The sequence below is a fragment of the Eleutherodactylus coqui genome, chromosome 2 (assembly GCF_035609145.1).
Source record: "Eleutherodactylus coqui strain aEleCoq1 chromosome 2, aEleCoq1.hap1, whole genome shotgun sequence".
Classification (NCBI taxonomy): domain Eukaryota; kingdom Metazoa; phylum Chordata; class Amphibia; order Anura; family Eleutherodactylidae; genus Eleutherodactylus; species Eleutherodactylus coqui.
This window is the reverse complement of record NC_089838.1, coordinates 117,742,183-117,769,531: the sequence shown is the minus strand read 5'-3', so window position 1 is coordinate 117,769,531 and position 27,349 is coordinate 117,742,183. Positions and strand designations below refer to the sequence as shown.

At 43.0% G+C, this 27,349-nt stretch overlaps 1 protein-coding gene across 1 annotated transcript in view; it reads right to left on the bottom strand.

Annotated features, from left to right (window-relative positions):
* TXNRD1 (thioredoxin reductase 1) overlaps positions 1 to 8,870 on the bottom strand; it is a 72,905-nt gene extending 64,035 nt beyond the window's left edge. The window contains exon 1 of the mRNA XM_066591442.1: positions 8,777 to 8,870. Coding sequence (XP_066447539.1) covers positions 8,777 to 8,855 — 79 coding nt within the window. The 5' untranslated portion in view covers positions 8,856 to 8,870. The remainder of the gene's footprint in view (positions 1 to 8,776) is intronic.
* Positions 8,871 to 27,349: the final 18,479 nt, after the last annotated feature.

The window sequence follows — 27,349 nt, the reverse complement described above, 5'->3', positions numbered from 1 at the left end:
CCAATCCCAAGGGTGAGAGATGTGATGTCAGACTCGGGACTGAAGTCGATGCAGGAGATCCTGGGAGACAGCGAGACTAGACCAGGGATGTGTGTGCAGTACCTCCAACTGAGGAGTTTTATAAGCACATTGACACCACGAATGAACGAGTTAAAGCCCCTAACAGAATTTGAAAAAATGCTCCTTTCCAACATAACATCTAAACATACGATCTCCAGACTCTACGGGATGCTGCTGTCTTGGGAGGCAGAGGGCAAAAACCCTGGCTACGTGGGAGCATGGGAAAGGGCACTGGGTAAAAGCCTCCCAGCGGAAAGCTGGAACAAGGCATGGCTCTTGACTCATAAGCTCTCCTCGCCGGGTAAAGTCCAGGACCTGAATTTTAGAATAGTATCAAGGTGGTACAGAACCCCGGATCGACTCCAGAGGATGTTTCCCCAGATCTCTCCTGCCTGCTGGAGGTGCAACGACAGTAGAAGCACCATGCTACATATCTGGTGGGAATGTCCTCGGGTGTCAAATCTGTGGAAAGAAGTGATAGAACTATACAACCATGTCTGCCATGGGAAGGTGTCCCCTACCCCGGAACTAGCGCTACTCTCTATGCTACCAGGATCAATAAGCAAACTTTAAAAGGGCCTCCTCTGATTTTTTATCAGTGCAGTAAGGAGGATTATCCCAAGACTGTGGAAATCAATTGTTGCTCCAACTCGGATAATGTGGGTGGAAGAGATCCACACATTAATGCATTTCGAGGAAATAGGAGCAGACGAACCAAAATCCTGAGAGGAGTACCACCACACATGGCAGGCATGGATAACATTCAGGTCTTCAGACTCATTTATAAAATGGCTGGAAACCGGGACCCCCTAAAAGCAAACTAGTAAGAAACTGTGTGGAGGGCATTAAACGAAAATCCTTAAGAAAATTGACCTATACACGAGTCATTGATCCTTCCCCCCATATCCCTATGTGTCCTCCTCTTGTGTCTAACCCCAGGTAAAACGCTCCATAGGAATAAGACGAGTCGAAAGGGTCTGCTACGAGTTTACACATCTACGTGCTTTGAGCCCGGCCCAAAAGCCAGACCAGATAGAAAAAATAGGAACGTGTGAAGAAAACAAGGGGAGAATTACCCTAAGATACCAGAGAGAAATGAGGTAATAGAAAGCAGACAAGAAAGGGTTAACTAGAGCCATAGGCTGGGATCAACCCCATCTCAAGGCAGGGAGCCTTCCCAATAGCATCCAGCGAGAAAAAGCAAAAACAAAGTCCCCACGCAAATAGTGACTCCTGGGGGCCTAAGGTTTGGGCTTTGCTTGAGACAGTGAACTGGTCGAACTACGGAACAAAGGAAACAGACTCAAAGGACAATCCCATAATCCCATCCACCCACTTTTATTGGACAATATAAGCCATGACTACCCTTTCCCTCCTTATTCCCCTGACCCACCCTCATCCCCCCCCCCTCTAAAAAAGCCTTGTTACGTTTACGAAAATGTATACTTATCTTGAAAATGTTTAATAAAATCTATTTGAACATAAAAGCCGCAAAGGTGGAGACAGAGAGACTCATTACCAAAGAGAGTAAAACTAACCCTAAACTGTTCTTAAATTATATAAATAGTAAAAAGATTAATACTGAAAGTGTTGACCCTTTAATAAATAATTTAGGAAAAATAGTAGAGATTGATGAGGAGAAAGCAAATCTATTAAATAGTTTTTCCCCAGTGTATTAACAGAGGAAAATAAAATGTCAGATGAGATGCAGAGTGATAAAGTAAACTCTCCACTAAATGCCACCAGTCTAACCAGGAAGAAGGGCAGAGTCGTATTAAAAAGATTTTAAATAATAGACAAATCACCGGGTCCCAATGGCATAGGCCCCCGGGTTCTAGAAGAATTAAGCAATGTGATACACCATTGTTTCTTCTATTTAAAGACTCTGTAGTGACGGGGTCTGTTCCACTGGATTGGTGCATAGCCAATGTGGTGCCAATATTCAAAAAGCGAACTGGAAGTCTACCTTTTTTTGTGGGTAAACTGTTTGAAGGATTTCTAAGAGATGGGCCCATGTATATATGCTCCCATAGAGAACAAGAAAAAACGATAGACTGCGCATGACAGTGTGAGTGAGATACGCTGTCATGCGCAATACAATTTCCCCGCCATACGTGGCAGTATGCTGGGTCATTGCCAGCTCTAAAGCTATAAAACGCTGTGTGACCTACGCAGCGTTTTACGCTTACAGCCGTGTGAGCCTGGCCTTAATAGGGGGACAATACAGAGAGCTCTCACAGGATCTATTTATATACTAAGGACTGTGACTGTAACAAGGGTGAGTCCTCTACATCTAGAGGAAAGAAGGTTTCGACACCAACATAGAACTGGGTTCTTTACTGTAAGAGCAGTGAGACTATGCAACTCTCTGCCTAAGGACGCGGTGATGGTGAATTCAATAAAAGTGTTCAAGAGGAGCCTGGGATGCCTTTCTTGAATGTAATAATATTATATGCTATAGTCACTAATTACTTCAAAAAGGTTGGTGATCCATGAACTATTCTGAGTGCCAGACTTGGAAATGTCAGGAAGACATTTTTCCCCTAAATGAGGAAAATTGGCCTCTACCTCATTGGGGTGCCTTTCTCTGGATCAACATTGGGGGGTAATAGGCTGAACTAGTTGGACATATGGCTTTTTTCAGCCTAGCATATTACTGGTATGTAACTATTTGCTGTGTTCCAAGAACCATAACATTTTTATTTTTCCATCAGCAGACCTGCATGTGGTTTTGTTTTTCGCAATACAACTTATAGTTTTCATTGTTATAATTTTAGGGCACACACAACTTTTTGATCACTTTTTATTTAGTTTTAGGGGGAAAGATATAGCTGACACTTGCTGCTGATGGTATGGGTGGGTGCAGCTTCATTCCTGCTTTGTATCAAACACCAGCACTGTAAATGGTGCAGGGCGAGAACTGGTTAATGCACCCTAAATAGTTTAGATGACTTCTGTCTATTTAATTTGTCTTTTTCCACAGTAAAGTTCTCTGAATACACAGGCATAAATGGTTATCAGGATGAGAAGCAATGGCAGACATTTAAACAGAGTATCTACAAGCAGGAGATTTTAGGTGCTAAGTGAGAACAGCCTTGTCTGTATGATCTTGTGCTGCCCACTGCTTCATAGCATAGCTGTTAGGCTGGGTTCCTATGGGATGGAAATCCCACGGCTTGGGCGCACCGAAAAGATTTCCCCGGGAGAGCCGCAGCTTCAAAACCCGCGGGGTTTTTTGAGCGGCTCGGCCGCCGGCATTCCGTTGTGGCTTTCTCTCCCCATTGAGAGGAGAGAGGCCGCAATGGGAAAAAAAGAATTGATATGCTGCGGCTGTCCAATCCGCGCCGCATCTCCGGTTCCGCCTGTCTTTGCCGCGGAATAATTGGCCACCCCGCGTGGACGAGATTTTTGCAAAATCTCATGCACATGACTGGCTAATCCCGTGATTAGGAGTTGTGGGCGGATTTGCCGCACAGACATTCCGCATGGAATCTACGTGGCAAGTCTGTCCGGTGTGAACCCAGCCTTACTCTTCCCAGACTTCCTCACCCCACAAGCACTCCTACAGTTGGCCAGGTAAAACTAGCAGGGATTTCATAAGCCACCTGGGGGGTTCACATACATTTTATGATGCAGTGACTTTGCATGTTTTCCTTTCCAACCAAATGCTCATATAGGTTATTCAGTTCATTTACAGGAAGATACGCTATTCATGCAAATTTAATGCAAATCTATTTCCTGAACCATGGAGTCATCTCTTTGTCTTACAGTCCATAGGTCATTCTTTTCCTCTTCACATGATTGCTAGGTAGAGAGAACAGCTCCCAGAGTGTGTCCTTCCTCATTCCCTTAGTGACAAAGACTGTTTGCGCCTTAATGTCCAACTAATTTTCAGTTATTTTCATCACCGCATTCCAGGATCCATGACTTTTTAATTTTTCTGTCGACATAGCTGTATGAGAGGTTTTTTTGCGGGACAAGTTGTGTTGTTCAATGGCATCATTTTTGGGTACATATAATGTACTGTATAACTTTTAGTAATTTTTTCAAAGCCGGATTGGGGGAAAAAAGAAATTCTGCAATTTGTTTTGGATTTCATTTTTACGACGTTCAGTGTACAAAATAATTAATGTGATAACATTACGTTCTAGGCAAGCACAATTCCAGGAATATCAAGTTTATACAGTTTTTTTCATGTTTTGCTACTTTTGTGGCTCTTGGAGTGCAGCTTTTATTTTGCCGCACTCCAAGAGCCCTAGCAATCTTATTTTTCCATCGATGGAGCTCTATGAGGGCTTGTTTTTTGCAGAATGAACTCTAGTCTTCATTTATTTAATTTTGGGAACATATAGCAGATTGCCTTCTATTCCATTTTTTCACAGACAAAATTAACAAAATCTGTAATTCTGACACGCTTATTATTTTTATTTTTAATAGCATTCACCATGCAGTATAAATAACTTAAATTAATTCCACAGGCCAATACGACTATGTCAATACCAAATTTATATATATATATATATTCTTTTTTTTTTTGTTCTTGCAACTTTTTCACCCTTTAAGGGCTTATTCAGACGTGCATATATTGGCCAGGTTTTCACGCCCGGCCGATATATGCTGTCCCTCTCTGTGGGGAGAGGAGGCAGGACGGGCCAGGAGCTAGGGCACTGAGCTCCCGCCCCTCTCCACTATTTGCAATGGGAGAGGGGGGAATGGGGCGGAACTTAGCCCTGCCCCTGTTCCACCCCTCCCATTGCAAACAGTGGTGAGGGGTGAAGAGGGGGCGGGAGCTCAGTGCACTGCTCCCCGCCCGTCCCACCTCCTCCCCTGCAGAAAGGGACAGTGTATATCGGCTGGGCGTGAAAACCTGGCCAAAATACGCACGTCTGAATAAGCCCTTAAAAAAAATGTTTTGTTTATCGCTGCAATCAAACACCCCTAACATTTTTCTTTTTTTTAGCATGGGTGCTGTGAAAAGGGGTTTTTCTTTTGTGGGATGAGTTTTTAATGGTTCCATTTGTTGATCCATACAACGTTTTGATCACTTTCTATTCTGATTTTTGTAAGGCAAGAGAGGCAAAATTAACTATTTTCGACATGTTGTTTTTTTCTTCATGACATGCACTGTGCAGGTACTATCTTTCTTATCTGGGTCATTATAAATGCAGCAATACCTCACTGTTTTTGTATTTTTTATTTTTTTACATAGTAAAGGGAGAAAGGTGAATTTTCCACGTTTTTATTTTTGTCCCATTAGGGATTGAATATCAGCATCTTTTATCACTCTTCTAATAAACTACTATACATCAGTACTGTAGTGCATTAATCAACCTATGAAGCTCATCCAGAGGCTGAGCCTCATAGGCCACGGTAGCTAGCAGACCTGGAGGTCTGCAAGCTTTTGGGTGCCATAACCACCCATTGGGACTCCGTGATCACATCGTGGTGATCCAATGGGTGACAGAGCCTCTTCCCTCTGTTAGCCTTTTACACTAGGGGTCAGTGTGTTTAACCCCTTCCAGCTCCATGGCGTATAGGTACGTCATAGAGCGGCGGGGTATGTATGAAAAGAGGTTACTGGGCAACCTCTCTTCATACAGTGCGGGCGTCAGCTGTTTATTACAGCTGACACCCGCGGGCAATAGCGCTAACATCAAGGGAGCCGTGCAGGTGTCATGATAGCCGGGGGCCTTCTGAAAGACCCCAGGGCTGCCTTACCAGACTGCCTATCAAGCCATCCCCGTGGCCATATTACTTGCCATATTAGTGCAATCTGAACACCATCCCAAATTAGTCTACATTGAAATAAAATGACTAAGGCTGCCTTCACACAATCAGTGAACGCTGTGGCATTTCCAGTAGATTTTAGAAATCTCCTTTGTATGGAATGGATAAGTCAGGATTGGTCATTAATAGATGATTAGCGGGGGTTTGCTATTCAGGATTCCAAATGATCTTTTGATTCATGATGTTGCTGTCAATGTGGTCAGTGCTGGAAGCAGATAGCGCTGATAGCATTCTAGTGGCCCAGTTTGGTACTGCAGCCACAGCTCCCACTGAAGTCAATGCAATACCAATCTGGGACACTGTACTACGGACAGTGCAATCTGCTTCCTGCACTGTTCATATTGACAGGAGAGCTGAGAATCAGATGATGGTTAGGGATCCTAAGCGGCAGACCCAAGTTGATCATCTACTGATTGCCAGTCTTGAGGATAGGTCATCAATAAAAAAAATGCACATTAACCCTTTAAAGCTAATTTATAATAAGACTAATTAGAAAATTACATAGTATTTAAATCATGTTACTGTCTACATGTAGAATATCGAAATTGTCCAGTTTTCACACTGACCACTAAAACAGACACAATATGCTGACATTTCTTTTTTTTGCAGCTCACTAGTCAGCTTTGCTGTGTAGACTGGGACAGTCTTCTGTGTCAGAAGAAGGCTGGAAATTTAATCACCACTCAACCACATTGCTGGAGGTCTTCATGAGGCAGGATAGGAAAATTATACACACAGATATTGCATCTCCCATATACCTCTCTAGTAGAGAGAGCTGGGGACTGTAGTAGTCTATGAAATGTCTTTGTCAATGAACCCCCATTCATCACAGCTGATAAGAAGCAAAAACACCCGGTTTGCTGCAGATGCAGACAATACAGGAAGAAAGTGTTTGTTTCCAATATGCCTGCCCAAATAAATATACTATATCTAATTAAATGGGTTGTCCCATTGCAAATTAACTTTTTAAAATTAGCGTCAAGTGGGTTAAAACAATAAAACAAAAGGTACTTACCTGTGCTCAACCCAGCAATCCAGCACTGCGAGCCCATAATTCTCCTGGTCTTTGTTGACAGTGGATGTCAGGTGACCACTGCCTACCAACCAGAGGCCACGGTGTAAACTCTTTGGAACTCCTGGCATCACGGCGCCCAGGATGGAAGCACTGATGTCAGGAGAAGGGATGGTGATGCTGTGGCCTCTGACCGGCAGGCAGCAGTCACTTGACTTCCACTAAAGACCAGGAGAATTATGGGCTTGCAGTGTTGGATTGCCGGGTTGAGGACAGGCAAGTACCCTTTGTTTTATTGTTTTAACACATTTGGCTCTAAATTTAAAAAGTTACTTGTAACCAGACAACCCCTTTAATGAGACTAAAATTAAGTACATTAGACATTCCTATTAAGAGAGAAGTTGTTGCATAAAGACTTTTTATGGTTATAGCCACTTTTGTACAACATGCATTCAAGTTCTAAGGTCTCCTAATTTTTTTTCTAAAAAAAAAAAACTACTTACCCCATAAAGCTGAAAGTATTGTCACTTCTCAACATAATCTTCCTCTTGACTTACACATTTTTAATGTCAACACCATGATTGCATGACAGTTAGGAAACCCTTCTTTAAGTGTCTGTTTTACCCACTGGGAAATCGCTTATGTATTATATTGCATTCAAGTACCTTCAGGCTATGTCACTCGGTCATAGAAAATCTAAATAGCCTGTGGTGATAGGGTTGGACTGGGCCATCAAAGTATCAGAAGGTTCTGACATAATAATGGGCCCCTGAAACAACAGTATCCCAAAGTTCCAGCAAAAGACACCCCCAATTGGAATCAGACACTTCAAATATTTAAACATAACAATTAGAGATGAGCGAGCATACTCGCTAAGGACAATTGCTCGAGTGAGCATTGTCCTTAGCAAGTATCTCCCCGCTCGGCAGAAAAGGTTCGGCTGCCGGCGCTGGTGACAGGTGAGTTGCGGCAGTGAGCAGGAGGGAGGGGGGGAGAGAGAGGGAGAGAGAGATCTCCCCTCCGTTCCTCCACGCTCTCCTCCGCCGCTCCTTGCCCGCCGCCAGCAGGCGAACCTTTTCTCTCGAGCGGGCAGGTACTTGCTAAGGGCAATGCTCGGTCGAGCAATTGCCCTTAGTGAGTATGCTCGCTCATCACTATTAACAATATAATTTTTTTGACTAGGTATATATAAAGGCAAACAACGTATGAGAGGACAGGAAACATCACCTTGTGCAAAATACTGCTAAGGGCTTGTTGACATCAGATTCAGAGGTTCAAAACCTTTGTCGCTGAATTCTGTTAAAATCAGGGTGAAATAGCACGTCATGCTGCGCTATTTTGCCCTGTAAAATGCCGGAAACTGAACTGATGGTTCCATTAGGACATTAGGTGCCACTTTTCTGCTCCATAAAGGAGCAGGAAAACAGATCCCAAAAGTGCTAATGTCAACGAGCCCTAACAGTTTTACAGAACACCACGTCTTAGGCCCATCTACGTGGAACAGTTTCTCTTTAAATATGAAGACTAATGATAACTGTTAACGATCAGAAGAGCCGACAAATATGTTAGATGGAAATGTTGCTTATTGTGCACAAGATACAATCGGGCATCGGCACACAGAGAGTTTAACAACACCTACATACAAAATCTTTAGAAGATACCCCGTAATCTTTACGAACACGATAATCGCTCATTATAATAGTCCTGATCATAAATGAGATTTGAAACATTCAGCAATATCATAAATGATACATATTATAAGAACGAAGGCTTCAGCCTTGCAGCTGTGTCTGTTCTGCCACAACTTCAAAGGCGCAGCCATACAGTCTGATCATAGGATACATTGTTTAGGTAGGATCACAGTTTATTCATGGAAATATATATTTTACGGTATTATTGATTAACGTGCCACCTTACCTGCCTTGTTGAGATGCAAGCTTTTCACCTGACTTTCATTGGCAATGACAACCTTCCCTTTCCTTACAGAATTGCCCATCTTGAAGCGGTGGAACCATCACGGGTGACAGCGCCAGAGTGAAGAACACAGGATCCGCTGCCTCTCATCTCTTAACAGCACCTGTTTGTTGACCTTGGATACCACAGTGATGAGCAAATAAGACAAAAGCTTTCCCTTCCTTCTAGTGTTACATGTCAAACCTTTACACCTAATATTACAGCACGGTTGTTAGGACTACTTTCAGAGAGGTAATGATGACTTCCTGGAGAATCTGGATACTATATTTACAGCTGACTACAGACATGTTCTGCAATGACTGTCCTGTGAAGGTTGCTTTTATCATTTACCACTGTTGCATGTGCCATGGAATAGGATACAGGTCTTTTCATCACTCATTCATAGAAAGTCTTCAGCGCTGTGGCTTTATAGTTTGTAGCATTTTAAATAATTTAATTTTCTTGTGTAGAGAGACCCCTGCTGGATTCTGCGGGTCATTGCAATGCAAATGTATACAAGGAATCTGCTCTTTTTCTCTCTTTTTGTACAAATCGTGTTCTATACTAAACAATATATTAGTGTTATAGCTGAAGGTTAGACAAAGTGTTCTAGACAAAGAAAACCTGAGTAATCACATAACAGTTTTAGGCCGTGTTCATGTAAGGGCTGTAGGGTATTTTGGGGACTACAGCCAGGAGAGAATATGGTGGGCCTATTTAAGGGGAACCCTCCAACGACAAGATAGCAACCTTGAGTATCAGATTCCTGTCTCTTGCATGCACTACAGCACTCACCATGGGCAATGCCGCCATGGTCTCCTTGCGATGGCTCAACTCCTTTCCTTGTTTCAGGAAATAGAGTGCAACCCAACAATGGAGCCTATCAGCCAACGGCTTCCACGTTTCATAGAAAATTGAGGTCATCATACTTGCTTGCAAACTTTAATAATAAAGGATGAACAACGGGAAAGTAGTAATGCTGGTTAAAGGAAGCAATAGGTACAGTCTTGGTTTACAAGCTAGTGGGCAAGCATTAGGCCAGCAAACAGGAACAGGACCTATGTCTCGAGCACTAACGGTTTATAAATGGGCAGAACTCATGAGGTGGGCACTTGGGGAAACACACAGGCTGCATGACTAGTTCTTAGAACTCCCATAAGAAAAAACAGCCAGGAGACAACAGTTGGCTCTGTTTCCTCCCATGTCAGTTCTCTGAAATCGACTCCTGGTAAGAAGGCACCATCCCACCTAGGTACTAATACGGGCTATAGCTCCGTGGACCATGGACTGCAACAGTATCCATCTGCCACAGTTCTCCAGCAACACTGCCTCTTCGTGTTTACATCCACACTGACAATGTAGGCGTCTCCATGTTCCTTTTAAATGGACCCCGCCGTGCAGCTGCGCCTTCCTCGTGTAACCACCAACCAATCAGCTTGCCATTTTCATTTTTGTTTCCTCCAGGATTAGCTTTCATTCTTATCGGGCTTTGACTGATGCTTTGGGCACACCAGACCACCCAGCCACTCATGGAGATCAGAAGATCTGACCAGCGACGAATTATTCAGCTATTGTTCGGATTGTTGTAGTTAATCCTAAACTAGAAAGTAACCGATATAGAGTTAAAAAGAATAAATTTTATTAGTAATTAATTTAAAAAGTCAAAGCCTACCAACAAAAAAACAGTCACATAGAACATATAGTGACAGGACAAACAGTTAACATAAAAAGGGAGGATCTTATGGGGGGTAAGGGAGGGGGGAGTATATCTACAGTTCCCGTGTAGCCCTCCAGAGGTCCTCAGGAGTCACTTATATAAGATGGTTCACTATCAAGGTAAGTATTTAGTACTTGAGCTGTTATGATTCGCATCCCCTTGAGATGGCGATTGTTTTTTAGTGCGAACCAGACAGCCCTTTTATTTATAAGGACTCGTATGATTTTTAGTATGGTATTCAAATCAGTGTCGTTTGGTGTATTGTTTACACTGTATCATTTCGTGCATTGTTTACACTGTATTCATATTATTTTTGACTCTCATTTGTTTTTGCTCTACGCGTTTCCCTATCGGGATAGCCGATAGTTCGTCAGGAGCTGGGCAACAATACGCCCCTAGAGAAGTAGGAGAGAGTTTTCTATCAGAAATGATCACCAAAACGATGGCTAAAATGTGCCTGTCACTTTTCATTAAAGAGATTCCTAGATTCCTCAAAATTGCCTCATTTATAAATTGCGCTTGGATTCTATCTGTAGAGTGAATCCTACGTATGCTTGAAACCTATAAGGTCCAGAAAGCTATTCAACTGGATCCTATTGCCTCGCAACTGAATGCCGTATTCGCATTAGATAGTGTAACTCTAAGATAGAGTAAAGTAACTGTGCATCGTGTATTATACACGGCGACGATGCATGTGCAAAATAGCCAGAATTTTGTCCACCTCCAATCGTGTCTCAAGATCCTTGGTGATTTTCGTAGGGTTAACACCAAGAGACCTTGGCTCTTGGAAAAATGACTGTCAGGTTAAACACCTATTAGCCCAGCACAATGATAGCATGCAGGATATACAGCCCCACTTCAGGCTAAGACCTACTAGTAACTGCCACAATGGCAAAAAGCATTTTAAACTGGCTATAAGGCTTGCATTCAGTAAGGCAGAATTAGCTGTAATAGCTTATAGAGCGAGACAGAAGGTATAGAGCAGGGCAAGAGGAGTGCCAGGAGTGATCTCCAGCAGCACCTGCAGCTCTGATGGTGAGCTGTAGGCATCTGAAGTCCATGTGTGTAGGTCTGGGTTATATATCTATAACTCCTCCCAGTGGGTCGTCCTGTCAATTAGCTAGCCAATCCTAGGGGACAGGGGGTGTGTCTATCATTAGTATACACAGGTCTCTTTTAAGCTGGATGGTTACCTTAGTTTATTCCTTCCTAGGTATATACACGTTCTTCTAGGAATGGATAGGGCTATAGATTTCGCCTCCGATCGTCCTAGGAGTACGCACAGGGTGCCGTTCTAGCGACCATCGGGACGGGACTTCCGCGTTCCACAGTGGAACGCAAGCGTGTGACGTCATAACGTCGCGTCCTTCACGTCGCAGCCGGATCAGATGTTACTAGATTCCGGCTTGGGGCGTGACCGTATGACGCTGTGGGTGGAGTCATCGCATCCCGCCCACTCTTTGTTCAAACTGAATGGCCGTATTTTGGAAGCGCTGTCGTTATGCATAGGGATACAACTATAGAGGGATGTGCTCCAGGGGTGTGTCCTCAAATGTCATATGTTGTGTATGAATATATGACTCACTCATGTTCCACATCACCTGCAGTCTTGTATGCAAGGTAATGTATCGCATCGTGCTCCGGAATCTGAGCTGTATTTAGAAGGATGACTGCATTCAAAAATACTTTCGTTGCATATACGAGCACACTATTAAAGAGGCGTGCCTGGGGGCTTATCCTCCAATCATACATAATGTATATAGATGTAGTCCGTCTATTACTGCAATACCTATGGTTGTTTTGTTCATGCATAAGACAAACACCTCTTTCTCATCCAGAGTGGAAGTGTATTACGCGTAAGGGCACATTATTGGAGGGCACATCGTTAAGCGTAAGGGCACATTATTGGAGGGCATATCGTTAAGCGTAAGGGCACATTATTGGAGGAGCATGCCTGGGGGCTCATCCTCCAGTCATGCATAATATATATAGATGTAGTCCGTCTATTACTACAATACCTATGGTTGTTTTGTTCATGCAAAAGACCTCTTCCTCGTCCAGAGTAGAAGTGTACTACGCATAAGGGCACATTATTGGAGGGCACATCGTTAAGCGTAAGGGCACATTATTGGAGGAGCATGCCTGGGGGCTCATCCTCCAGTCATGCATAATATATATAGATGTAGTCCGTCTATTACTACAATACCTATGGTTGTTTTGTTCATGCAAAAGACCTCTTCCTCGTCCAGAGTGGAAGTGTACTACGCATAAGGGCACATTATTGGAGGGCACATCGTTACGCGTACGGGCACATTATTGGAGGAGCATGCCTGGGGGCTCATCCTCCAGTCATGCATAATATATATAGATGTAGTCCGTCTATTATTGCAATACCTATGGTTGTTTTGTTCATGCATAAGACATAAACACCTCTTCCTCGTCCAGAGTGGAAGTGTATTTTATTAATACACAGAGAGTGAGAGAGGTTTGGAGCTTATGAGGCACTTATTGCCCTGATTTATAGGGTATGTCAGCCGAGTAGATAGGATATGTGAAGGCTGATCGTGCATATATACTATCATTCTGTAAATCAGGCCGATTTCGTTATCGCCTCAATTGGCGTCTTTGGAATCGTCTGCTTATTAGCTTTTTAGACCAGGAAGCGGGGAGATTGTATAGTTGAGACTAACCCCAATGGAAGGAAAAAGATGATCCGTATATATTTAGAAAGAAACCACACCTAAAAATAGAGGTGATTGGTTTCTTTAATGATAAGAGATTAATGTCCTACACATAGAAAGAAAATAATTCATTGGTATTTGTTGCTGATGTTGAGATGTAAAGATGCATTAATGATGCAGGTAGATCGTTGAAGAGGGCTCGAGTGAGATCTCTACCATCATGCACATCAGAATGATGACGGTTGCATTTAAATGTGGTAGGGATGGTCCCGATATATCCGATAGATACAAATCAGGATCAAGATTTCATAGTGATTAAAAAAAGAACCGTTTAGTATCACGTCAGTGAAAGTAGCGTCTTGTCCCTAATTCACGTAGTTTTTGCTCAAATGGGACAGCTTCGCTTGTACATGTATAGAATTTAAAGAAAACAATTAAAATTTAAAGTGGCATTGAGGCCTTTAGGAGTCAGAGTGTCCAGACGAAAAATCCAAGATGCCTCCTTTTGTAGGAGTCTTTTGTCGATATGGCCTCTTCTTATATTCGTGCGTATCATTTCGATCCCTTGGAATCTTATGGCATTTTCATCTCCTCCATGGACTGTCTTAATATGATCTGCTAAGGGGGTTGATTCTCGCCGACAGATATTCCCTATATGGCCTAATATGCATCTACGAAATTGTTGCAGCGTCTTGCCGATATAGTTCATCGGGCAGGTACAGGAGGCCATATAGATGATGTTTTTGGACCGACAGTTGATGAAGCATCTGTTGGTATAGGATTTTTTCGTACTGGCACTAACAAATGTATTGCTCTTCAGAATGAAAGGGCATGCTGCGCAATCATGGCATTTAAAAGTTCCCATGGGTTTACTGCTACCCAACCAATTGGATTGTGATACCGGGGGTGCCAAATGGCTTTTCACCAAATGATCTCGTAAATTATGGCCCCGTCTGAAGGTGATTGCTGGTCGTGGTGGAATTACATCAATCAGATCGGGGTCTTTGGTGAGAATGTCCCAATAGTGCCGGAGTGAACAATTTAACTCAAAATTTGAGTATATACGTTGATCAAATTCTACGACCGTTCGTTCTATCCTTGAGGTCGTATGTACGTGATACAATGGATGTCCTCAGACTTATGGAAGGTATCTCAGTTAGCCCGGATACACTGCTGGGCACTTTGGACATCGAATCACTTTATAGCTCAATCCCGCATGACGGCGGTATTAAGGCTACAGGATTCTTTCTAGAACAACGGGGCTCTCATTTCAACTTACATAACCAATTTACCCTAGACAGTCTACAATTCATTTTGTCCCACAATTTCTTTCTATTTGACACAAAGTACTTCCACCAGCTCAGGGGGACTGCGATGGGGACATCTTGTGCCCCATCGTACGCCAATCTCTACCTGGGCTGGTGGGAGGAAAAACATATCTACAATAACGACCAATGGTCTGACAATATCGTCTTATGGCTGAGATACATTGACGATATCCTAATTCTGTGGAAGGGAACCAAGGAGTCTTTCCAAGAATTCGTCAATGTACTCAACACCAACAACCTCAATCTGAAAGTTACCTCAGAGATCAATGAAAAAAACTGTAGCTTTCTTAGATCTTCTCATTCATAAAAAGGATGACGGGTCGATTGTGTCAACGCTGTATCGTAAAACAACAGCAACAAATAGTTTGCTCAAATGGGACAGCTTCCATCCCGTAGCCCTGAAACAAGGTATCCCGAAAGGGCAATTCCTTAGACTTAAAAGGAACTGCTCTGATATACAAGACTTCCAACTGGAAAGCCTCAAATTAAAACAACGCTTTATGAACCGAGACTATCCAGTGGATGTCATCGAGAAGGCATATACATATGCCAAAGAACAACCAAGGAACACCCTCTTGGTTCCTCGTCAACGTGAGACATCTAATATCTCTCGAATTATCGGGACCTACGATACAGGCAACAAGCACGTAAGAAATATCCTGGGGCACTATTGGGACATTCTCACCAAAGACCCCGATCTGATTGATGTAATTCCACCACGACCAGCAATCACCTTCAGACGGGGCCATAATTTACGAGATCATTTGGTGAAAAGCCATTTGGCACCCCCGGTATCACAATCCAATTGGTTGGGTAGCAGTAAACCCATGGGAACTTTTAAATGCCATGATTGCGCAGCATGCCCTTTCATTCTGAAGAGCAATACATTTGTTAGTGCCAGTACGAAAAAATCCTATACCAACAGATGCTTCATCAACTGTCGGTCCAAAAACATCATCTATATGGCCTCCTGTACCTGCCCGATGAACTATATCGGCAAGACGCTGCAACAATTTCGTAGATGCATATTAGGCCATATAGGGAATATCTGTCGGCGAGAATCAACCCCCTTAGCAGATCATATTAAGACAGTCCATGGAGGAGATGAAAATGCCATAAGATTCCAAGGGATCGAAATGATACGCACGAATATAAGAAGAGGCCATATCGACAAAAGACTCCTACAAAAGGAGGCATCTTGGATTTTTCGTCTGGACACTCTGACTCCTAAAGGCCTCAATGCCACTTTAAATTTTAATTGTTTTCTTTAAATTCTATACATGTACAAGCGAAGCTGTCCCATTTGAGCAAAAACTACGTGAATTAGGGACAAGACGCTACTTTCACTGACGTGATACTAAACGGTTCTTTTTTTAATCACTATGAAATCTTGATCCTGATTTGTATCTATCGGATATATCGGGACCATCCCTACCACATTTAAATGCAACCGTCATCATTCTGATGTGCATGATGGTAGAGATCTCACTCGAGCCCTCTTCAACGATCTACCTGCATCATTAATGCATCTTTACATCTCAACATCAGCAACAAATACCAATGAATTATTTTCTTTCTATGTGTAGGACATTAATCTCTTATCATTAAAGAAACCAATCACCTCTATTTTTAGGTGTGGTTTCTTTCTAAATATATACGGATCATCTTTTTCCTTCCATTGGGGTTAGTCTCAACTATACAATCTCCCCGCTTCCTGGTCTAAAAAGCTAATAAGCAGACGATTCCAAAGACGCCAATTGAGGCGATAACGAAATCGGCCTGATTTACAGAATGATAGTATATATGCACGATCAGCCTTCACATATCCTATCTACTCGGCTGACATACCCTATAAATCAGGGCAATAAGTGCCTCATAAGCTCCAAACCTCTCTCACTCTCTGTGTATTAATAAAATACACTTCCACTCTGGACGAGGAAGAGGTGTTTATGTCTTATGCATGAACAAAACAACCATAGGTATTGCAATAATAGACGGACTACATCTATATATATTATGCATGACTGGAGGATGAGCCCCCAGGCATGCTCCTCCAATAATGTGCCCTTACGCGTAACGATGTGCCCTCCAATAATGTGCCCTTATGCGTAGTACACTTCCACTCTGGACGAGGAAGAGGTCTTTTGCATGAACAAAACAACCATAGGTATTGTAGTAATAGACGGACTACATCTATATATATTATGCATGACTGGAGGATGAGCCCCCAGGCATGCTCCTCCAATAATGTGCCCTTACGCTTAACGATATGCCCTCCAATAATGTGCCCTTACGCTTAACGATGTGCCCTCCAATAATGTGCCCTTACGCGTAATACACTTCCACTCTGGATGAGAAAGAGGTGTTTGTCTTATGCATGAACAAAACAACCATAGGTATTGCAGTAATAGACGGACTACATCTATATACATTATGTATGATTGGAGGATAAGCCCCCAGGCACGCCTCTTTAATAGTGTGCTCGTATATGCAACGAAAGTATTTTTGAATGCAGTCATCCTTCTAAATACAGCTCAGATTCCGGAGCACGATGCGATACATTACCTTGCATACAAGACTGCAGGTGATGTGGAACATGAGTGAGTCATATATTCATACACAACATATGACATTTGAGGACACACCCCTGGAGCACATCCCTCTATAGTTGTATCCCTATGCATAACGACAGCGCTTCCAAAATACGGCCATTCAGTTTGAACAAAGAGTGGGCGGGATGCGATGACTCCACCCACAGCGTCATACGGTCACGCCCCAAGCCGGAATCTAGTAACATCTGATCCGGCTGCGACGTGAAGGACGCGACGTTATGACGTCACACGCTTGCGTTCCACTGTGGAACGCGGAAGTCCCGTCCCGATGGTCGCTAGAACGGCACCCTGTGCGTACTCCTAGGACGATCGGAGGCGAAATCTATAGCCCTATCCATTCCTAGAAGAACGTGTATATACCTAGGAAGGAATAAACTAAGGTAACCATCCAGCTTAAAAGAGACCTGTGTATACTAATGATAGACACACACCCTGTCCCCTAGGATTGGCTAGCTAATTGACAGGACGACCCACTGGGAGGAGTTATAGATATATAACCCAGACCTACACACATGGACTTCAGATGCCTACAGCTCACCATCAGAGCTGCAGGTGCTGCTGGAGATCACTCCTGGCACTCCTCTTGCCCTGCTCTATACCTTCTGTCTCGCTCTATAAGCTATTACAGCTAATTCTGCCTTACTGAATGCAAGCCTTATAGCCAGTTTAAAATGCTTTTTGCCATTGTGGCAGTTACTAGTAGGTCTTAGCCTGAAGTGGGGCTGTATATCCTGCATGCTATCATTGTGCTGGGCTAATAGGTGTTTAACCTGACAGTCATTTTTCCAAGAGCCAAGGTCTCTTGGTGTTAACCCTACGAAAATCACCAAGGATCTTGAGACACGATTGGAGGTGGACAAAATTCTGGCTATTTTGCACATGCATCGTCGCCGTGTATAATACACGATGCACAGTTACTTTACTCTATCTTAGAGTTACACTATCTAATGCGAATACGGCATTCAGTTGCGAGGCAATAGGATCCAGTTGAATAGCTTTCTGGACCTTATAGGTTTCAAGCATACGTAGGATTCACTCTACAGATAGAATCCAAGCGCAATTTATAAATGAGGCAATTTTGAGGAATCTAGGAATCTCTTTATTGAAAAGTGACAGGCACATTTTAGCCATCGTTTTGGTGATCATTTCTGATAGAAAACTCTCTCCTACTTCTCTAGGGGCGTATTGTTGCCCAGCTCCTGACGAACTATCGGCTATCCCGATAGGGAAACGCGTAGAGCAAAAACAAATGAGAGTCAAAAATAATATGAATACAGTGTAAACAATGCACGAAATGATACAGTGTAAACAATACACCAAACGACACTGATTTGAATACCATACTAAAAATCATACGAGTCCTTATAAATAAAAGGGCTGTCTGGTTCGCACTAAAAAACAATCGCCATCTCAAGGGGATGCGAATCATAACAGCTCAAGTACTAAATACTTACCTTGATAGTGAACCATCTTATATAAGTGACTCCTGAGGACCTCTGGAGGGCTACACGGGAACTGTAGATATACTCCCCCCTCCCTTACCCCCCATAAGATCCTCCCTTTTTATGTTAACTGTTTGTCCTGTCACTATATGTTCTATGTGACTGTTTTTTTGTTGGTAGGCTTTGACTTTTTAAATTAATTACTAATAAAATTTATTCTTTTTAACTCTATATCTGTGACGGCCTCAACCTATAAAAAATATAGATACTTCATACCACTGTGATTTGTAAACTAGAAAGTAAGTATGCAGTGCTTTTTTTCCCAGTAAAATGCCGGGCAGCTGAGTGGAAACCGAACGTACCCTGCGTAACGTCTTCTAGCACTGGATAGAAATTGAGCCACGGGTGTAGTTACCATGCAGGTCCAGAGAGTAGTCAGAAGAAGCATGGCGTCAGTATCAGGTTCGCAGTACAATGGAGGAGGCAGGTATCGTTGGCAGGAGGAAAGGCAGAGGTCGATATCAGGTGGTCTCAGGTTTGCAGTACAGTGGAGGGGGCAAGTATTGTTGGCGGGAGGAAAGCCAGAGGTCGCTATCAGGTGGTCTCAGGTATGCTTGTTGTGAAGGAGAAAGAGAGGAGCTTGATCATGGCTGAAGCACAATAATCATGCAAGGAAGGAGGGAACAGGGCCAGGTTTATATAGGAGGCTTAATCAGAAGCAAGGCGGAGCTAGAACAGGGACTGGGTAGCAGGATCTAGAAACGAGGCTAAGGTATGCAGGGGAACTTGTACAAAGGCCTGGATGGCCCATCAGCAGCCGATCAGAGAGCAGGAGGTCCCAGGTTCAAGGTTATAGTCAATGGGGTCCGTTTGGCACAGTTCGGTCCCGTCATAAGACAGACCTGTTTGGGCAGGGGATTCCCCTTTTCTGCTTCCTGAACGAAGCAAGAAAATGGAAACCCCACCACAGATGTGAAAGCAGCCTTAGAAACATAGCACATTTCTAAAACCTAAAGTATATATCTATTGGCCTCATGCCTGCTGTCAGTAACTTTTCAATATGTGGATGTGACATGCAATATATAGGCCATGGTACAGGGGTTGCCAACATGAATGCTTTTTTTCTGGACAAATTCTCAAAAAATCACGAACAACCAGCATTTTTTACGAAAACATTGGAAAACCATAATGAATGACTACGATTATAAGGTTATACATGTCTATGGGTCAGATACTGGTATGAACGCCTTACCAGCATTTACTGTAAATGATAAAATGATAATTGCCATCAAAATAACCTGCTCAAATACCAACTGCCTGAAAAAAAAAACCACAGACACGCCTATTTTCTTTCACGGATACTGGAAAAAAGTTCCCTGTTTTTACAGACTATACAACTTCTGTATAGTTGACAATCCTGCATTGTACCAATAGTTACTGGTTAAGGCTCAATTCAAGCACATCTGTGGTTTATTGTTGGTATAGGAACTGGAAAAATCTTTTGTATATGTTGACATGCTCGTAGACTTAATCATGTGCCAGACAGAAGTTCTTTTGCATGCATTTGGCCAATGTACATCAGGATCCTACAGCCCAATCATATAAGGCTAGGTTTCCATGTGGCGTTTGTCCTGAGCCTTTATTGCAGTTTTGTAGTATTTTTCATGTGATTTTTAATTACTGTCTAAAACACAGTTTATTATCCTATGCATTTTACCTTGGAATTGCAAAAACAGTCTTCAGCCATGCAGCTTTTACATGTAAAGCAATTTGCGACTGTACATGGTGATCTGCCACATGCAGAATCTGCCACTTGGAAACCCAGCATTAAAGGTGTTTTCCAGGATTAGAAAAACTTGGCTACTCCAATTACCCGGCTCCCTTATTCTCTCTCGGAACCTGATTCCTTCATTTCATAGTTGGGTTGGTATTGTAGGTGCAGCTCCAACTAAGTTCAGTGGGATTTGTGCCTGCAACACCAAACTGGGCTGCTGCACTACTGACAGAGCTGTCAGCTTTCATCTCTGTATATATTAACAATAGTGCTCATATTAGCTGATCCCAAGTGACAGATCCCCACCAATCAACTACTAAAGACCTATCATCCGGATAAGTTATGAAAAGGTAATCACCGGGGAGCTGCTGCTTGGCATCCCCAGTGATCAGCTGTTTGTCCGGCCCACTGTCAGTGCAGCGGGCTGGACATCATGATTGGGGTCGGGACAGGAAATGCCACAGAGATACAGAATAATTTCTGAGGTCCATTACATGCTGTCTTTCTGGTGAATAATAAAGGTGTTTTGTGTGAAGAATTATAAGATATTGTTTCCTTTAAGCATACAATTGCTTCCCACTTAGAATGTTCTATAGTGCCCCAATCTGCTACAGCTCAGCAGACATATCCTTTATAAAAAGCTTTGACCAAAAAACTAGTACGCCTGCCACCACGCCAAGGTAGACCCTTCTGGCAGGGCCTAACCTTAACCTATTTATTCATAAACAATAGATATTATTTCTCTAAATCCTTAATACTTATAACATTTCAACTCAATAATGCAATATATTTACCAATAAAAGTTTCTCATATTTCTATCCTACAATAGTTATTTATAAACTATATTTACTAATAATCTGATAGCTGTTATTATTTCTATCCTATACTAGTCATTTAAACATAGTAAGGGTGCTTTCAGACGAGCGTGTGCATACATAGGTGTGCACAAGACCACGCGTCTATTAGAACCATTGGTTCCCTATGCTGCGTTCACATGTCCGTGTTTTACAGCCGTGCAAATGCATATACCTGTAAAACATAGGACATGCATACACCATTGGTACGTGGTGCATGTCAATATTCCCCACGGGGAGTCCCTTTGTCACTGAAAACTGTGACAGTACTGTCACAGTGTTCAGTGACAAGGGTACTCCCCGCAGAGAGTAAAGAATCCCCTGCCACAGCTGTCACATTTAATGAATGGCCGAGCGCTGCCAGTGATTGGCTGAGTGCTGTGACCAATCACAGGCAGCGCTTAGCTAAAAGAGATTTAGAGCAGAGCAGGGAGAAGACGCGGCGGGACACGCCTGAGCCCCGGCAGCTGCGAAGAGGTAAGTATATATATTTTTTTTATTTTTAATATATCCTAGGGATGATTTTTCAAGAAAGGGCTTATATTTAAAGCACTTCCCCGAAAATCCCTGCAGGGCTTGCCGGTAGCCTGTTGCTTTCAATGGGGCTGCAGAAGCGCCTGTCCCATTGAAAGCAATGGGAGAACAATATTCTATATTACTGTTGCTATGGCCGAGCTGAACTGCATATGGGACTATATTCACAATGTAGAAGTTTACTGTGTGCTGGGAGAACAATTACTGTATATTTGACTTAGGCCCAATGCACACGGCGTATTTGCATTGCGGAATCCAAAGCGGGCATCCACCTCCGGATTCCGAAGTAAATACTGCCCGCAGACATGCTATGAAAAATGCTTTTTTATATCCACAAGCGAGAAAATCAATAGTGATTTTCTGCTCGCGGGGGGAAAAATCGCAGCATGTCCTATTTTAGGGCGATTTCCACACGGATGGCTTCCATTGAAGTCAATGAAAGCTGTCCGATCCACGGCCTGTCCTCAGTGATAGCTGCGGACGGACTGTGGAATCCGCGTCATCACCTAGCGACTGCATGATGTCATCTGTACTGTGCATGTGCTGGCTGGCCTAGTCGGAACATTCGCATTACAGATTAAAGACACTACAGATAGGTACGCAGGGGGTTCGCAGGGGTCACTGGATGGAAACCGGGTGGGATTCCGCTGCGGGATCCTGCATGCAGAATCTGACCTGGTCATGTCCATTCGGTCTTACATAATATAGAAAATTACTGGCCCATCTGAGTGCAATTATATTGAACTTGCACCTTCAGCCAATAGCTGCATAGCACAATATAGATATGTATATAGTGACATGATTTATCTACTGGCAGCCCCTTGTAGTTGTTATGGTATAGGAGTATAGAAACATTGAGAAATATATCTTCAGAGGTGAACTTGAACTAGTGATCAGATTGCATTTTCAATATACTGCAATACATTAGTACTGCAGTATATTGCACATTGAATGTCTTCCTATTAAGGCCTGTCACAGGTCTCTCTTTCTACCTACTTTAAATGGCAGAAAACATGCCTTTGTTGGAGATGGAAAGGTGGGGTAGAGGGGTTATGGCTGAGGCCTGTGCTTTTAAGTTGCATTCTTTGCTCGGCATGTCTCATCCATTTGTTTATAATCTAGGAAGAATAGCTGAAAATTGTAGTTATAGGGGCACAACTGTAGTAGGTATGGAGAATGCAGTTGGATGCAGGCTCTTAAACCTTATGGGGGACATGAGATCTCTCTTTCCCATAATGGGAGACCAGTTATTTACTTCAGATTAGGCACTGTAGTTAGACCATGGTGTTGCTGCTTCCTTGCATGTGTCAAGGTGTCGCTCAGCAATCAGCAGTGATCCGTTGATAGCAAATCGACTGCAACATGCATGAGTAACCAATGAGTGCCTTTACACTGGCCATAAATACTGCAAAAAAAACTGTAGCATTTACAGTCAAGCCATGTGGATTAAAAAATCTTGTCTAGATGGTGCAGAAAATTTTCATATGAAATCCGCATCTCGTCCATTTCTGCGGCAGATTTTGACAGTCAATTTCAAAGTTTGAAAAGTAATATTGTGTTTTACTGCTATAAGACTTTGGAGCTTGGCACGCAATTTAAATATCTCTTCAGTTCTATAAGGCATAGGATTGGCTTTATTTAAAGAGTCAATTGTGTTCATGTCAGAAGTCAGGAGAGATTGCTCCTCCTCTCTTTTTCTCTTAGCCCTGGAACAATACTTTAGAAACAAGCCTCTCAAATAAGCTATGTGGGTATTCCATACTAAGAAAATGCTAGGGACTGATGAGGACTGGAGTAAAGAACATTTCAATTTTCAGATTAGATTTGTTTTCAGGGTGGGAAAGAATATATTCATTAAGTCTCTAAGGGGAGGAGGAGGAATGAGAAAACCTTTTGTGTAATGACAAAGACACTGGGGCGTGATCCAACCAGGTAATAGTTCCGATCTCAGTCCATAGAACTTCCCAATAGAAGTCAATGGGTACTGACGATCCACAGTGCATCCACAAATACAATTGTGGATGCATTGTGGATTTGAAGGTTAAAATCAATTAGGGAGGTGGGGAAAAGGCTGAAAGGTGGGGGTTGCATTTTTTTTCTGCACGGATGATCTGCAATGCATCCGCGTACATTCGCACGGAAAAACCATTACATCCATGATCTCCCGCAAATGGATTCCGCAGTTCTCCCGCTGTGGAAATCCTCATGCGCCCGCGGACATGAGGCCTTAGGGTGTCTATCCTTTATAAAATGTGTTTCCTAAGCAACAAATACATCGCCTCGCGCCAGAACAAACTGCATTAAAATGGGCTGTTCAAACCCTTAACATTCAGCAAAGAAATTGTAATAGGCATGATATATAAGTAAACATCATGAATAGCTACAAAGTGCAAATAAGTATTAAAAAAACAAACATTTGAAGAGCTGTTCTCACCTTTTAGGGATACTGTTCATGGGCGATAGTTCTTTGCGTTATCCGCGGCGATAATCTGGCCACGGGTAACGCAGTGAACGCTTTCCATAGCGTTGCTATGAAAAGTGCAGCCCCGACGTCCATGAGCAGAGAATCATAGCGATTCTCCGCTCGCGGGATTCAAAATTCACGGGATTCAAAATTGCTCCCCCACGGCGGAATATCACTAGCGATATTCTGTCACGGTCGTGGACAGGGGGCCTTACACCTTAAAGTGGGATTTGGTCTTGGCTGCAAAGTCCCCAAGCCATTACTCGCAAATTAAAGTCTCAGTAGTGTGGCAGCTGACATTGTCATAAGACCAAGGTGCGAAACGTATTAACGCTATACTCACCTCAGGTGAAGCCTGTTGCAAAAATGAAAGATAACATTGTGAGCCACTACTATGCAGTATAAAAGCAACATGGATTACAATTACATAGAGTCGTAACTTGAATCTACTGGCCAACTGTATAAAGTTTCCAACGAGGCCTTCAGTTATAATTCGCTATACTGCCGGTCTGTTCATAAGTGGATGGGAGAGGTGAAGGGATCCCTAAGGTCTAAAGACCTGACTATGAACGCATTTTTTTCCCCATAAAAGAATAATATCATTGTCAAAGTACCTATTAGTTTAGGAATGACGATCATTCTTTACAATGGAGGACCATTCTTGTGTGATCTGAAGTGGGGACCTACTTGTTGAATGAGATGTGGCTTGGTCAACAGGAATATCCCACTTCTTGAGGAGTACACCACCTGCCACAGACACTGTGTCATAGAATTCCACATTTCTTGGGATAATGAGCTTAGACCCCATTTACACGGAAAGATGATTGCTCAAAAATCACTCAAACGACAGTTTGAGTGACAGTTTTGAGCGATTATCTTTCCATAGTGTACAGTAGTTAATTAGTTACTAAAAAGCTATGCGGGCACAGCAGGACACTGCCACTATCACTCGGCGAACAATACAACTGTTCTGCATAAGAAAACAGCTGCATTATTCTCCACGCTTACAGCCTGCTTCCGGCTGTGAACTACCAATAGGACACAAGCTGACTGTGATAACTGCCTGCACCACTGATAAGAGTTCATTCTAGAAAACTACAATTGAGCGAGGAATGAACTGTGCACGAAAATTGCACGATGTCCGTGCATTTAGACGCAACGGTTATCGCTCAAAAGATGGCTTTGAGGGAATTTTGAGCGAGAATCGTGGTGTTTAAATGGGCCGTCAGTAGGGAAGCCCCATTTATATTTGATGTTAGCACCACAAAGAGCAGAAGTAACTGGAGAAAATTTTCTGCAAAGTTGCAGAGTCAGTGGAGAAAGATCAGGAATCCCTAATATACCAGTATATGGGGCCAGTAAAGATCCTCATTGCCTACGCTCGTTTAAGAGTTTCTCCTCTGATAGAAATGAATTCAGGCCTCCTGGTTGCTCAATCAGTAGCATTTCCCAATGGAGATAGAGATAGAAGTAGTGTTGGACAAGCTGGAGTAGGTAGTGAGGAAGATTAGCAGGGTACTCAGGTTCTGGAATTCCTCAAAATTTTATATTATTTCTATGAGACTCATTCTCAAGATCTATGTTTTTTTTCGTAAACGGGAGACCTCTTTTTCCAGGACATTATAGGAATCCACAAGCTCGTTGTGTGCATTGAAAAAATTCATCCATTTTTTGCTCGACATGGACTGTACATGTGGCAAGATGATCAATAAATCACACCCCCGTATCGTGCTGCCCATCGAGGTGTTTTCATGTCAGAACAGACTGGCATCACTTCAGGGATGTAGCGAACCACTGATGCGGTACCATGCACAAAACCATCGCTCATGTGTATGACCCCATGCAAAAGAATGGAGTTCTTATTTGTGTGTATCGCAATGCACAAATCGTGCAGGATTTTCTTGCCCGTGAGAGGGCATCCTTAGTGATGTTGCATATACACTCACTTCTTATGCGCCCATAGAGAAGAACATGGCTGCATCACGCGTAATATGTAGAAAAATAGAACGTGCTATGTTCTTTTTTACGTGTGTATTATACGCAATGTTTATACGCAAGTGTGAATGGATCAATGAAAATCAAGGTACTTTCATTGATTCTATTCACCGCGTATTATACGGGCATACATCGCATGTCACATATTATTAAATTACGTTTGCGTGAGCCTGCCCTTAGTGTCAGATTTTCATGCGGCGCACACACTTCACCAGGTGACAGTGCGGGATCGCGAGAGATCGCGGGTGAGTATAAAAAAAATACATCTCCCAGCTCCTTGTCTTTTCCTGTAATAGCACCATAAGGTGCTATAGTGGGGGTGACAGGTTCCCTTTAATAGACAATCATGGAGGCTGCCATGACACCTGGACAGCATTCCCACGATCTTATTATAAAGAAGCTGTTTGGGATATTTAAATGCTGCTGTTAGAATTGTCAATGGCTGCCATCTGCATCATCTCAGATTGTGGCTATGTCTGCCGTTACCCACCACATACGGCGAAGGTTTGGCTCCCAAGCCTACACCATACACAACATGGCTATGGATGGCTAGATACGCACTACCTGCACAGGTCATATGCAGTTAGCAAGTATATAGCCGTTTGAATGTAGTTAGTTATCACACTTGGACGACGAGGGTCCGTAGCGCCCTGATCTAGAATGACCACGACCAAGAGCATTGTTCCATTCGGTGTTGATGTCGGAGGAGGTACCGTTGCCTATCTGTTGCATCCATGAGTGCCGCGGATGATCAGTGGGCCTTCGCCATCCAGCAAGGGGTCACTGTTTGAATGTAGGGAGGGGGTTAACGACTTTATTGCCCAACATGGTGACCCCACTACTTACTGGGCACCCAGATACGTATAAGTGTTACTAATGGATTGCTCAGAATGTAGGGTGCACTCACACAGGCGTATGGGTATTTCGGTATGTGAATATGCAGTATATTCATGGTCTGGAATATGCTGTTGCCCTGAGTTTTTCTATCGGCTGTCTTTTTACTTGTATAAGGGCGCATTCACACGGGGGACAAAATCATGCAACATTTGTGTGTTTCGAGATGCACAAATCTCGCAGGAATGTGAACCCCATTTGTTTGGATGGGGGTCATACACATGAGCAATTTTTTTCCCGTT